Source organism: Lucilia cuprina, chromosome 3 (genome assembly GCF_022045245.1).
Source record: "Lucilia cuprina isolate Lc7/37 chromosome 3, ASM2204524v1, whole genome shotgun sequence".
NCBI lineage: Eukaryota > Metazoa > Arthropoda > Insecta > Diptera > Calliphoridae > Lucilia > Lucilia cuprina.
Window position 1 is genome coordinate 45,473,467 of NC_060951.1, and position 15,638 is coordinate 45,489,104.

A 15,638-nucleotide genomic window follows, 5' to 3' on the forward strand; every position below is an offset into this window, starting at 1 on the left:
ACTAGAACTGAACTAGAACTGAACTAGAACTGAACTAGAACTGAACTAGAACTGAACTAGAACTGAACTAGAACTGAACTAGAATTGAACTAAAACTGAACTAGAACTTAACTGAAAATAAACCAGAACTGAACTAAAACTAAAGAAAAATGGAACTAAAACTAAACTAGAACTATAACAAAACTTATACTTAGTTAGTACCCAAAATACAATTACCCATTTTTCCCCGCAAGATCACCACCAGCCAACAACAAAAAAGTTGTGGCATTTTTTAAAGATGATGCACCATATTCAGTAAAAATGTACGATGTTTAAAACGCTACATGTATGTGAGTATTTAAAGTTGGTATTTTTTATTGTTGTTATACGTTTATGTTTTTCAAAAAAGGGTTAATAAACTTTAAAAGAGCATTAAGTATTTAATGAATGAACAAAAGTTATAAAAACGGCATGCATTGAAGTAGCAAAAAAAAAAACAATTTACAAGAAGTTTTACCTGCTTTACCATAGTGCAAATGAATTATGAAAACATTTGTTTTTTCTAAATTCCCCACTACAGAGTTTGATGTGTAAATGGGAAAAACACAGTCAATGAATGACTAAATGAGTCAATTTGCCAATCCAAGATTTAAATAAAAAAACACTAGTCATTGGTAAGAAAAGGGGTGGGTGTATGTTTTCGAGACTCAAATGGCTTAAATGATTTAAAACGGAGATTGATGCAGAAACTAGTTTTTAATTTATAATTAGAGGTGAAGGACAAGGTTTAGGAGGTTAATATAAAATTTGGTAATAAACAATAGTTATGGTGAAATACATTCTCGGACCATAGAAAAATTAAATTTAAATTATTTATAAAGTAATTATCTTTTGTTTATTAACTACATATATTTAAATAGCAAAAGGCTAAGATGACTTTTACAACAATCATAACAATACAGAAAAAAATCCTAACAAAGAAAAGTTATTGTGGTTGCAACCACAATTTATTTTTGCGAATTGATGCAATTATTATTATTAATTTATTTGTATATTTTTTTCCATATTGCCATTGACCATAATTTTGTTCTACTTAATTGAATTGACTTTATTTAAACCCTGAATAAATTGTGACTCAATTTATTATAAATTCAAGATACAATCACAACAGTATTTATAATACAGTGGAGAGTTTAAATATAGTTATTGGTAAAATAAGGCTTAGAAAGACCGACTTCAAAAAAGGGTGAAAAGTTAATCAAAATTGATTTGGGATACAAGAGAACTATACTTTCGATGATTTTGATTCTTTGAGCTTAATGACGTCGGAGTAAAAATTTCTTGGTACTTTGTTCCCCTTAAATTAAAGAGAATCTACAGTGAAAAGTTTATTCTCTATAAAGTATGCAAAAGGGAATAAATCCCCGATGAATTTTTGTTCATAATTGTCTAGAGTATCATAGCTCTGCTAAACAAAGTAAGTCGCTATACGTTTGGTAACTGGTACTACTACTGGTAACTACTGCTGCTGAAAGTGTACAATTTAATCCAAGAACATTGATCTTAATAAGTCTGGAACTACGAAGTCCTAAGGTATTTTAGACGATCTCGATACTATGATTTGTATTTTTAAGACATTTTCATGACAGATCCTAGGTATGACATATATTATTTGATCTATTCGATAAATAGAACAAAACCTTAATGAAAAATTGGACCTACCGGATTATAAATAGATCTAAATTGGTCAATAACTTATACGTTAATGTATTTGATATTTTCCTCCCATAACTCTAGTGATTAATGCTTAAAAATCCTTTTTTTTTGTGAAGATATCGTGCGATGCTATTTTTGTCGTTTATTATTGGTTATTGGGTTTTAGTAAAAATATCTCGAGGAAGGATGAAGATTTGAGAAATGTTATTTAAATGTCGACCGATTGAACTTTCAGATGTCATAACAAAATTATTAATTAAAGATATCTTCCCGTTCTGTTCTTAAGGTCTTAAATATATAGTAAAACACGGAGGTTTTTAAAATTTTGAACAAAATATTTTGAAGAAATTATGTGACGGTGAAATTTAAAGATTGGATTCAGATTCAGCGCGTTTTAATCCTATATACACATTACTATGGGGTTAAGATACGCTGAGTGTGAATCTATTATTTTAATTTCACCATAACATTTTAATGTTATGCTAAAATTACTTCCAGAGTATGACTTCAGATGTAGTGAATTTGGAATCAAATAAAAAGGACATCCATCCTATGATAAGCCTGTCTTAAAGTCATCACTTCTTCAGGTCTTTTTCAATACTTCCATAGGGTAAATTATACTTCTGTAGAAGTTTAAAGTTAGAATTTTGTTCATTTCTTAAAGTAAATCAACTAGTTCTATTAATTATCTCCTCACTGTAAATACACATTAATAGCAGCACAACAAAAACGTACCGCTACATTAAATACATAGAAAAATAAAACAACAACCTTTAAAATACAAATATACTTTATGTTTTTATACTGAAAAAAACATAAAATAGTTAACAATAATTTGTTGTTAACTAAACAATAGATCATTAAAACTTTAAAATTCCCAGCAATTTCCCCTCCCTAAAATAATTAACAACTTCAACAAAAAAAAAAAACAACAACGACAGACAACATGTTGCAAAGCGATAAATAACATACAAACGACAAATATTTTAAGTTTTACAAGAAACTGAAAAGAAAACTCACCATATCTTCTTCATCCTCCATACAATTAACATCCAACAATTGACGTTTCCATGCTAGTACGGAGCTGGTTATATTTTGTTCAAATAGAGATGAAGTTGAGGAAGGAGGTGGCACAACTTTCGCCCTGGCACCTGCATATTTAACACTTTCACTTGCACCGCATAATGATTTATCCAAAATTTCCCTTTTTGTGGGCGAAACAGGTGAGGAGGAGGCCGATGTTGAGGCTGAAGAGCAGTTAGATGAGGAATTTTTAACATATCTTAGTTTTGAGGGCGGTATAGGACTTAATGATTTTCCCAAACCACTATCATTGTTTACTTGCTCTTTGGGTTTGGCAAAGTATCTCGAGGAATGTACACGATCATAGTCATAGATAATGGCTCTTAATTTGGGTTCTGTTAAACTATAAAATATGCCTATATTACGATACCAATGATGTCTTAAACTACAGCTAATGGCAGAGGCCAAGGTGGCGGTACTGCTGGCAAATTCTGTTATAGTACTGCCACTTAAGGAAGAGGAGGTACCAATAGAACTATTTAAACTGAGATTAGAACGTATGGTAGAATTACGATCGGATGTTAAAGATAAAGATCTTTTTTGTTTGGTAAATACAAATTCCTCATCGGGTTCCCAATTATTGTGATCCTCTTCTTCTTCTATTAAAATATCATCGGATATTAATATTTTAGGAATTTCCGAATTGGGAGATTCTTGTTTGATTTTCTCTTTTAAGGCTTTCAAATCATAATAATCATCATCGGTTTGATAGCGTTCCGCAACTTTACCCTTAGTTTCAAACTTCCATATGGGCTGATAAATGGACTCTTCCTCTTTGGGAGCTGAGTTTTCGGTTTCCGTTTTAAGAGTATTTGCAGGCACTGTCATGTTGAGAGCAAATCTTTTTACTTCCGCAGTAGGTGAGAGTCTTGTTTTAGGATCTCGTTTTGGTACTTGGGGTGGAGTTTTCACTTTTTGTTTTTCTTTATTATTTTGAGATTTATTTAAAACACTTGTACACTTATCTGTTTTTAAAACATTTGCCGTAACTGATTTTTGCATTAATGACTCATGGTAGTTTTCTGCCGTATTTTGCGCGCAGTTATAACTATTCGTTATGTTCAAGTCAAGCTTCAAATTGCTACTAACGCATGTTAACTCTCTCATTGTTGTTTCAGGCTTCTTAGTTGTCGTTGCCGTAGTGATCGCCGTACTTGTTGCTGTTTTCTCACAGTAATTGTAAAATTGTTTAAATTTTCTCACCAATTGTTTATTTGGGATTTTATAGGCGATCGTGCGAGTCTTGTTATTTGTTTGATAAATAAATTGTAAAAATACTTTTAGATATTTATCGTAACATATGATGGACGTATTTAAACCAATGGATAGTTGCTGTTGATTTATCAATTGTATCACATCTAGTATTTGTGTAGGAAAGTGTTGAGATATGGACTGGGGATTATCACCAAATGTTTGCAATTGTAACGACGATAGTGGTGAGGAGGGTTCTTCTTTATTTTCAACTTTTTCACACTTTTGAGATTCTTGTGTTGTTATAGGTTTTGAGTCCAATTCTAATTGCTCTTCATTGACCAGAGTCAATTGATTTGTTCTTTCCTGTTCCAAAAGGGCCTCAAATGCCTCTAAAACATTACGTTCATGTATACCACGTCGTTTTTCTGTTATTATTAAATCCCAACCATTAATAGGAGATTTTGCTGCACGACTGGCAAAATTCAATTCCTCATTAAGAGCTGTCACACTAGTATCGGGTGTAGTAACGGTATTGTGCTCAGTTTTTGTTTTATATAGAGAATTGGGATTCTCATTTTCATTATTATTCTCGAGAGCTATTTTTACTCTTTCTCCCGGTATTACACTCTGTAGTTGGTAGACATTGTGATCGTAGTTGTTTACTTTGTTATTGTTGTGCAAATTGAATTGTTCTTCCCCGGCATGTTGTTGTAGTTGTTGATGATCTTCTAAACGCAGGTACATACCTTGACGTTTATGTCTGTTATTACTATTATGATTATGTGCTGTCATTGTTGTTGTTGTACTTGTCAAATTTGCTTGACGTAAAGGTATGTCAGTGCTAATGTTAATGCTGTTGTTGTTTTTGTTATTAGTATAGCTGTCATTGTTATTGACACCTGCCATAGCCTTAACATTGTCAATTTGTTGGTGCTGCTTCGTCTGTTTACTGTCTTTCGTTTTCAACATTTGTCTATTTATAATATTCGCCATGAATTCCTCAACCATTAACTGATAACAATCTGGCTGTTGTTGTAGATCCTCTTCCTTCTCTCTTTCCTCCAATTCCCAAGAATCTATAGATGTCATAGAGTTATGAGATATTAACGTTTGTATTTCCGTTAAATCACCACAATCACGACTAACGTGTTGCAGTTGTTGTTGTAGTAAATTTTTAAAATTTTGTAAATTTTTAATGCGATTAGTCACTGCTGGCGCCTTACAAGAAGAAATTAACAAATTTTTCGAGGGTATAGACTTTGGATAACACAACGTATCTTGATCGACTTCGTTGCCGCCGTTTATGAAAGTATTGTAAGCGTGAATTTCACGACGCAATGATGTCATCCACTGACAAACACTGTTGTTCAAATATATAGTAGCAGCAGCAGTCGTAAGTTCTGTTTTAAACTCTGAAGAGGCAGTATCTATAGAACTAACTGAAGGTTGAGTTCTTAGAAATTTTGCTTTGGAAATTCTAGGTTTTTTATTATTACTATTACTCGATTGTGTTAGAGACTGTGTAGAGTTGAACTCCTCTTGACTAACGCTTAAGTCACTTTGTTTTAATCTACCATAAATATGCTGATCACTGCAACTAGTGCCACTGCGTTTGAGTTCGCAAATTTTTTGCAAATCAAATGTTTCTTTAGTATGAAAAACCTGCTCGTAACCCTCTACGTGATGTATAATTTCCAAAGGTCGCCTTACTCCGCTGTTGGAACTTAAAGTATTCTTTGGTTTTCTTAAAGTATCCCATAAATTGGTAAATATTTTTGGTTTATTAGACTTATTAAACGATTTCGATTTATTTAATTTAACTTTTTTCTTTTCTTTAACACTCTTCTCTATTAACAGTTCTTCACTGCCCACTTTTAGGAAATTATCTTCTTCTTCTCTTTTCACTTGCTCCAATTCTCGACATTTACACTCTGAACTATTAGTTCCACTGTATATAACTCCACAAAATTCACAGATATTTTCATAAATATTATTACTTAAACTGCCCTCGGGCGTATCACTTCTCAAGGCACCCACACCATTAACTATACACTCACAAAAGGTGCACAATGGACCGCGTGCATTGAATACACCATAATTGCAACCACGACATACATTTTCATAGATGTTGGCACGTGGTCCCACCAATGCACTGCGAAAATATTTTTGCAATAATATCTTTTTATCAAAATTTGTATCTTTATCACTAAAACTAATATTCTCGTATTCGGTTGGTGTAACGGAGTTTGTGTCACGCGTTTCCTGCTCGTTTATATCCGCGGCATTTGTTGTGTTTCTAACGAAGCGGTAATCGTTATTGAATGTTTCGCTCTTGGTTGTTGCTTGTTCAGCCAGTGAATGATCTGGTTTTGTACTCCGGCCATTGTTATTGTTGTTGTTATTGATCGTAAAATTCTCGTAGAGCGGCGCAACTTGTTGATTATTTTGTATCTTTTTCGTTGGGCCATGGTGGTTGTTGTTGTTTTTGTGGTTATTGTTTAGTTTATATTTGGTTGTCTCTTCGTCGTCTTGACTCATGTTTTCTTTTTGATATTTTTGTTTTTCTATTCTTTGTTTATTTTCTTTTAAATTTTATCTCTAAAAAAGAAGCATTTGTATTCGTATTTGTTTTCAAAATTTATTTATTTTTCTCTCTTTCAGTGGTATCTTCTACTCACTGTATTACTCTTTTAATTAACTCTCCCTATCTGTCATATTGTGTTATCTCGAGTTGTGTGTTTTTTTCTATTTGTATTTTTTTTATAATAAATTTTTTATTGTTTATTATGATTTATTTGAAACTTTTGAACTTCTCTCTCTTTAATTATTTACTTTTTCGTAATTTGGTTTACATGTGGTAGTGGTTGGTTGGTTGGTTGAATTGTGTTCTGTTGTAACTTTATCTCGGGGGTTATAGGCTTTTAATTGATCGTTTTGTGTTTTAGTTTTTATTTTCAACATTTCTGAGTTCTGGGCTCAATGGAATATTAGATTACTTCAATACAGTACGTTGGGTGTTTGTTTAGTGCTTTTAAGCACTATGGGTTGTTTAATGTAAAATTTTGTTAAAAGAAATTATTTTAGAGAATTTTTTGTTACTTTTAATATATGTTACTACCAAGATTTTTTCATTCTATTGGGATGGAAGTCTGTTATGTCTAATTATGGGAATTCGTACACATAATGAAATTTTATTACTTATCAGAGTTATATATACCAATATATCAGATCTAGATACCAACACGACCTCATGTAAGGCAAATATGTTGATACTGCTTCGTTTAAGGTTATTGCGCGTATGACGTATCTGATAATTATCTTAGAATGGAAAGCTTACTTAAATCACTCAGTACCTGTTGTATCATTATTTGTAGTCTTCATTTAAACGAATTCAAGCTTTAATTATGTGATAGTGTAAAATATCTGGGATTTATTCTAGAAATGCTATCATGGAACTTAAACACATTAGAAAGAGTCTGCTGAGATTGAGACTTTATACTCATCCAAAAATTACCGAATTTCTTAGTAAAGTCCATGTCACGGAGTTTATATTCCCACATAAACTGACGTCAATGACATCAATCATGGTATTTGAATCTATCTCTTTATGAAATAGCGAAACATTCCGTAGTAAGACTGGATTCCGGGTCTTCAAACTAACACCTAGTGATACCATTGAATATTCTCTTTCTAAAATCTTCAATCACAAGAAAAGCTTTTGGCTTTGGCTGTAAACTGACATCCAACTGTAAACGCTGTAGTATACAGAATCTAGGTGGTCAATTGAGACTACCTGGTTACCACCCAGTGTGGTAACCTTACGATGCAAAGTTCAGATTCAAATTATGATTTACCCAAAGATGAAAGAACACTCACTTCATACTTATCCGACTGTGAAGTGAGGACTTTTAGAGTTGTCTGATTTGCTGAGTGTAGCCATTACAATTTTTAATCATTGAAATTATAGTTTTTAATGATTAGACAAACCTTATGGATCTATACTCTTTCTATACTGTACACTTTGTTAAAATCCTAATCTGGGATGTTTTAAAAAATTAAAGAAGTGTGTTCTAAACAAATTTGTTTGTCTCATTACCACAAATTCACCTGGTTTGGAGAACAAAATAAAAATATATCAGAATAAACCAAACCCTCTGATTTACTAACAAACTATTATCAATTCAGATGAGATTAAGTATCTCTTTGATCAGCGCCATTATGAGAGTTCCCATTCTCATTCTAAAGTCTGAAATAGACTATAAACTCACGAATTCATTTGAACTAGAATCGATCGCTATCTCAAGTCAAAAGTATGCCTGATCATAAGTTGTGTTAAGTTTTTATATAAACAAAATCTTATTTCAACTTAAATCGGTTTCAATTTAGAGTCTATAGGTAAAGGAAACCACTATACTAAGCAGCCTAGAACGGGCTTTTAAAAGATAAAACTAGTTTTAAATTTGGCAGTTCACAGGTCATTAAATCACTGAATTGTCTCATCAGTAATCTCCTTTTACTTCTAATTCATATGCCTAGTTAATATCTAGTAATTTAAATTCTAATATATATTATAAATCTCTTTTTAAGTCTGTTCGTTTGTGCGTCAATCAAGCCTAAACGGCTAAATCTTAAAATTTGGAACATTGGTAAATCAATTCTTGGAGGGTGTTTTTCAAAACTTGGACTAGGAGGGCGCAAAAAGGGGGTAAAATGGGTGAAAAGCGGGTAAAATTTGTACTTTTGAACATAAATACCCATTTAACTAAAATATAAGCCATTAAATATTGTTCACAAAAAAATTCTAATGAATTTCTTAGTAAGGAGACCTTAAGAATTGTGAATGAATGAATGAATGAATGAATGAATGAATGAATGAATGAATGAATGAATATTAAACTATAGTGTTATGAAAACACTTAAAACCGAGTACAAAAATCTAGTTTGTTCATATTTAAAAAATCTTCAACCCATAGTGCTTTTAAAATATATATTTTTTATTTATTTTCATTTAATTTTTTTCACTCAGAATGAAAACAACAACGATCATAAACCAAACAACCAACGAATTAAGAACATTTTGTCTGTTAAAGTTTTGTCTTTCAATTTAATTTATTTCCAACAACAACAACAGCAACAACTTCTTAAAAAATGTCTTTTATTTTTTAAAATTTTTTTTATTGGTTTCATTTTTTATTTTTATTGTTTTTTAATTTTTTATTTGTTTGTATTCTAAATCCACAAGTAGTTCTCAATAAACAGACAGACAGACAGACAGACAGACAGACAGACAGACAGACAGACAGACAGACAGACATACATACATACATACATACGAATGGAACGAAACGGCTTTAATGACTCATGGTTTATTAATGCTTATATATATATATATATTTTTTTGTAATTCTTATTGTTGTTGCTGTTATTGTAAGAGTATCTTTAAATTTTTTTCAAGTTTGTTATAGTGTTTATATTCACAGTTTGTGTTTTTTTCAATTATTTGCAATTCAGTTTTTTAAAACAGCTTTTTTATGATTTTTTTAATTCTATTATAGTTGTTAATTTTGTTATTGTTATATCTTTTTTCTAATTTAATTGTTTGATTAAATAACAACAATAAAAACACATTAATAAAATATTAAACAGGTGTTTTTTAGTTATTGTTTATTATAAGTAGTTTGTGTTGTTTTAGTTTTAATTTATTTAAGAGTTTGATAAATTTGTTAACTATTGTTGTTGTTTTTAACTTATAAATATTTATGCTCACTGATTTTTTTTAAATATGCAATGTGAATCTTTTGTTTTTGTTATTTTTCATTAGTGTGTGTATGTAAATGTATTTGAGTTTGTTTAAAAATCTCTGAGAATCAATTGTGTTTTTTTAACGAAAACTTTCATTGTTCATTCATATATTTTGAAACAATCATATTTTGTATTAAAAACATTTGGTGATTGGAACAGGAGAGTGTTAAATAGAATGTAAACTACAGTGTGACATGTCTTAAGGAAAACAAGAGTTATATCTGTGCGATTAAACGATAACACTATTTAGAAACAACTCAAAGACGGACGGACGGACGGACAGACAGACAGATGGACAGTCAGACGGACGGAAGGAAGGACATAGCTTAATTGAACCAGAGAAGGTTTCTGGGATATTTGAAAAACTTTAAAGAGTTAATTGATAAATGCTCTTTACTTCCTTATAACTTCCAAAAAATAACATAAAAATGACTTCCTGAGAATGACTTCAGATGTAGTGAATTTGGAATGAAATAAAAAGGATATGACAAGCCAGAGTTACAATCATAACTTCTTCAGGTATTTTTCATTACTTCCATGGAGTAAATTCCACTTCTTTTTCGATTCTTTTGTTGGGAAGTAGCATTTCCAGAAGTTTAATTGGGTTTCCTATAAATATTTCTTTATACATGTTATTGAATCTGTCACTTTTGTTCTTACTTTAAATATTTTTATCTAAAAAAAACACACGCACATACAAATAAGTCAACAGGTTGGAATGGAATACAAATGAGGTGATAGAAATGTGTTATGAAGTGTCATCATAAACATCTTTTTTTTAATGTGATGACACATTTCAAGTGACATGTCAGCCATATAAAAATTTTATTATTTCTCTTAAGAAACAAGTAAATATAAAATATATATATTTAAAATTCAGTTTGTATGCTGTAGATACAGGTGCTGAACTAAAATATATTTAAATATTAAATCTCACATTGTATACCAGTTGACCCTTTTGTATCAGATAACTTGGATAAGTATTACTATACTCATAAACTTTGTAAGATACATACACATTACTGTTACATGCAACTGAACGCTATATTTCTCTTTAGACAGCGATATCACTAAAAACTGTTTCTGATCAGGATAATGAAATCAGTACACAGAGGAAAAAAATATACACGCCTGGCATCAAATTGACACCAAATTTTTCAATAACATCCCTTGTCATACATGCATACATACGCACGACAACATTATGTAATGTTACCAGCGCAATGTTATCAACATTGCAACAATTCGTTGTCAAAATCTTAATTTTATACAATTCCGTTGTCTAAAAGTTGACAAACTTAGTAAGTGTTGTGTGACTTAATCGAGCAATGAATTTTAATCTTTCGAAAGGTGAAATTTTATCAGAATAAATCGGTTATATACAACCATTACATGCTATCACTATTATGGTCCTTCGAGCATTCTTATTAAGAGAAAATACTGCTCAGGTAAGAGATTTTATTTTGGACGTAAAGACTTACGCACTTTACAACGATTGATCGTGTTATACACCTTGCACTAAGGGTGCTAGAAATCGACTTTCGAATAATCGAACAATCGACTTTTTGTCGAAAAAAGTCGAAAAGTCGAAGTCGACTATTTCGTACCAAAAAAAGTCGATAACTCGACTATCGTTGTTAATAAAAGTCGATATGTAGAAAAAGGTCGATAAGTCCAATAAAGTCGAAAAAAGTCGAATTTTCGGAAAAGTCGAAAACTCGAAAACTGTAGAAATAAGTCAAAAATAGTCGAACATTTTAAAAAGTTGAAAAAAGTCAAAAACTCTAAAATAGTCGGAAAAACTCGAAAAAATGAAAAAATAGTCGGAAAAAAGTCGAAATAGTCAAAAAAATCGAAAAGTCGAAAAATCGACTATTTTTAAAATACTTATAGTCGAAGAGTCTAAAAGTCGACGAGGTCAATAAGTCGAATAAAGTCGAATAGTCGGAAAAGTAAAAAAAATCGGAAAAAGTCAAAACTCGAAAACTGTAGAAACAAGTCAAAAATAGTCGAAAATTTTAAAAAGTGGAAAAAATTCAAAAACTCTATAATAGTCGGAAATAGTCGAAAAAATCTAAAAGTCGAAAATTCTACTATTTTTGAAATACATATAGTCGAAAAGTCTAAAAGTCGACTTTTGATTAAATAAAAAAAGTCGTTTCAGCTATAGAACCCTAATGGTGGGTATATAAGATTCGTCAAAGCCGAATATATCACTCTTACTTGTTCAGGTCTATTTAAGTACTTCCATGGTGTAAAATCTACTTCTTTTTTGCTACACATTATTACAAAACTATAAATTGAGTATAACAGTTTTTTATGCTTTATTTTCAATTGATTTTTTTGTAGAATATTTTTTCTTGAGAAAATTTTTTGTATAACAGTTTTTTTATGCTAAATATTCCGTATAAATTTTTTAGAAGCAAATGTTTCCTACATTTTCCTAAAGAAAATACTGTAGGTATAACAGTTTGTTCCTATGAAAACTTTTTGTGTATAACAGTTTTTCTTCAGATAATATTATCGTGTTCTTCTTAGTATAACAATAAAGAAAATATTCTCTACTTTTTCTTAAAGAAAATAGTGTATGTATAACAGTTAGTTTCTATGAAAACATTTTGTGTACAATAGTTTTTCTTTAGATAATATTATCTAGTTATTCTTAGTATAACAATAAAGAAAATGTTTTTTACTTTTTCTTAAAGAAAATAGTGTATGTATAACAGTTAGATTCTATGAAAACATTTTGTATGAAATGGTTTTTCTTTGTAGAAGCGTTTTTTTTAGAGAAAATTTTTGTGTATAAAATATTTTCTATATTTTCTTAAAGAAAAATAGTGTATGTATAACAGTTTGTTCCTATAAAAACTTTTTGTGTATAACAGTTTTTCTTTAGATAATATTATCTAATTATTCCTTGTACAACAATAAAGAAAAAGGAAATATTTTATATTTTTTTCTTAAAGAAAATAATGTATGTATAACAGTTCGTTTCTATGAAAACATTTTGTGTATAACAGTTTTTCTTTAGGTAAAATTTCGAAAATCCGAAAATCCTACATTAAAGCCATTTTCCCGTTTAGTTCATCATTAAAAGTATCCACTGTACAATTATTTATATTTCAACACTAAAAATGAATAATTATATTCGCTTATCACACCAGCAAGCATGTCAACACACAATTGATTTTGAATCCAGAAAATAATCATAAAATTTTTTTTAATTATACATTACACACACACAAACGCACGAGCCTAAAAACACCAACACATTGAATTCAAAAAATATTTTTTTTTAATTTTTTAAACAATATTTTTTTTTTTCATAAAAATTTTACACTAATAACTAAAAATTTTTTGTGGGTTTAAAAAAAATCGTTATGTTTAAAATCTTTGGCCTTTTGTTATCATATGTAAACATATTTTGTTTTAACTCATGTTTAATTAAACAAAAATGATTGATTATTTTAATTTTTTATATTGTTGTTGTAGTTTAATTTATTTAAATTTTATGGGTAAATGTAGTTTTAATTGAATATATTTTTTTTAATTTTTTTTTTGCTTGAACGATTTTTTCACAATCAATTAAAATCTATTGCAAAAAAAAAAACAATATTTAAATATTTGCACGTCCTCAGTGTAATCAAACAGGGCGTTTATTGAATATTTGGTCGTACTTTTTTTTTGGGTTTGTTCCATTATTTTGTAATAAAAAATAAAATTATAAAAACAAACAATTATTTTGTTAAAAAAATTTTATTATTTTCTTTTTGTAAAAGCAACACTAACATTTGATTTATAACAAAATCTTATAGTTTTCACTATCACTAATAACGATCGAAATGATCAACCGATTGTCTATTAAAAAACCACTAAAGACATGAAATCAAACGAACAAGTGACCGATTACCGTTCAAACGTGTGTACGTGATATTGAAATCCAACGAGTACGACAACGACGACGCGTTAAGTTTGCAAATTGAAAAACAACTAAACGGGACTTAAGATGCAAAATACTTTCTAGGCGCGCGTACTTAAAGTATGTTTTTCCAACAACTATACAACACAGATACATACACTGACAAAGCTACTGATCGCTCTGTTACAAATACTAACATACATACATCCGTACATATTCAACAGTAAATTAAAGCTTCTTCGCACTTTAATTAATCCTCAAACAACGTACGACAAGTAGAACTTTATCAGACTCATTCATAGCTGATGTTGTTCATGTTGTATTCATAATAATAATGATGATGATGATCACCACGATTATCATGATGACGCCCCATAAACTCACACATTACTTTTTATATTGTACAACATTGACAACGGCAATAATAAACGTACATATTCACTGAATTTGTTGTATTTTTGTGTTCAGTAGTCAGTTTGTTTGTTGATTGTTTTTTTTTCGTATTTAGACTTATTAGATCTTTCAAAACGATACTAAATTAATAACAGAGTATTTGAGTTAAATCTCTTTAACAAATGTTCACCCATTTTTTTGTGTAACTCGTTCTCCTATTTACACCATTTCCTAGGACGAACTTTCGCTTTAGAAGATCTACTCAACAAAAACTTTGTAATGACTTGCAATTGTAACCACTTGCCTATTATTATACTTTTCAATAACTACTACATATCGTTCTGATTACATTGAAGTACTTTAACAATGTGTAATATAAATACTAATTCATTAATCAGCTTCTGCGTGAAGATTTTGAAGCTGTATATATTTTTTATGCGATTTGCGTTGACTTATTTCTATACCCACCATCAATAAAGATTGATTTTGACATTCCGTTTTTAACATATCGAAATATTGACCATACCCCCACAAAAGTATATATATTATGGGTTCTTATTAAATTCTAAAAATTCTAGCTATGTCTGTCCGTCTTTCTTTTGAAAGCACTATAGAGTCTGAACGAAATGAGCTAGAGGGTTAAAATTTTACACAAATATTCACTATAGGTTTGTTTGGTATTGAAAATGGGCAATATCAGTCCACGTTTTCGTATAGCACCTAAACAAGTGGCGCTCGGAAAAAATAGCTTTAACAGTCATAACTGTTAAATAAATCTTATATGCCAAAATCTCTCTAGCAAATTTTATGAGAATCGGTCCTTTATTGACCGTACCGTCCCCACATAAAAAGTCGCCTCCGAAAAATGACTTTTATGCCCATTACTGGCCTAAAAATACGAGTTTGTTGCTAAAATTCGATATTAGTGAGTTTCAAAAATCGATTGACAAAATTTTATGAGGATCATTCCCTAATTAACTCTATCCCCTATATATAGTCCCCCTCAGAAAATGACTTTAATACTCAGTATTAGTACACAGAGTTAAAATATCGTGTATAACATTTTTTTTTTAATAAAGTTAATAATATAGATTATATAAGTTTTTTCTATAAACGAAAACATATTTATCACAGAAAAGTATTGTGTATAACAGTTTTTTATGAAAAGTGTCATGTATAACAATTTTTTTCTATAACAAAAAACATTTTATGTATCAATATTTCATAAAAAGTTGTCATGTGTAACATTTTTTTACTTTCAAAAAAATATTGTTATGTACGTTTTTTGTGTATAACAGTTTTCTATGAAATGTATTGTGTATAACATTGTTTTCTATAGAAGGAAAACTTCTTTTTTATAGTTTTTTCTATTAAAGAAAACATTATATGTTATGTTTCTATTTTTCTACCATAAAAAATATTGTGTCTTTCTATAGAATAATTCTCTGTTTTTCTATAGAAATTTCACGCATAATAGTTCTTCTATATTGCGTATAATAGGTTTTTCTACATAACATTTTCTGTATAACAATTTTTCTATAAGAAATATTTA

The 15,638-nt window shown here is 29.8% G+C and overlaps 1 protein-coding gene across 5 annotated transcripts in view; it reads right to left on the reverse strand.

Moving 5' to 3' along the window:
* The window catches only part of LOC111684892, a 26,419-nt gene extending 12,646 nt beyond the window's left edge, over positions 1-13,773 (reverse strand). Inside the window, exons 1-2 of one of the 5 annotated variants that reach the window (XM_046947443.1) lie at positions 13,564-13,773; positions 2,716-6,570 (exon numbers count right to left, since the gene is read on the reverse strand). In XM_046947443.1, the coding sequence (XP_046803399.1) occupies positions 2,716-6,510 (3,795 nt within the window). In that variant the 5' untranslated portion in view covers positions 6,511-6,570; positions 13,564-13,773. Of the gene's footprint in view, positions 1-2,715; positions 9,471-13,563 lie in introns of those variants that run through there. The other 4 variants (XM_046947442.1, XM_046947445.1, XM_046947444.1 and 1 more) reach the window with 4 other exon arrangements.
* Positions 13,774-15,638: the final 1,865 nt, after the last annotated feature.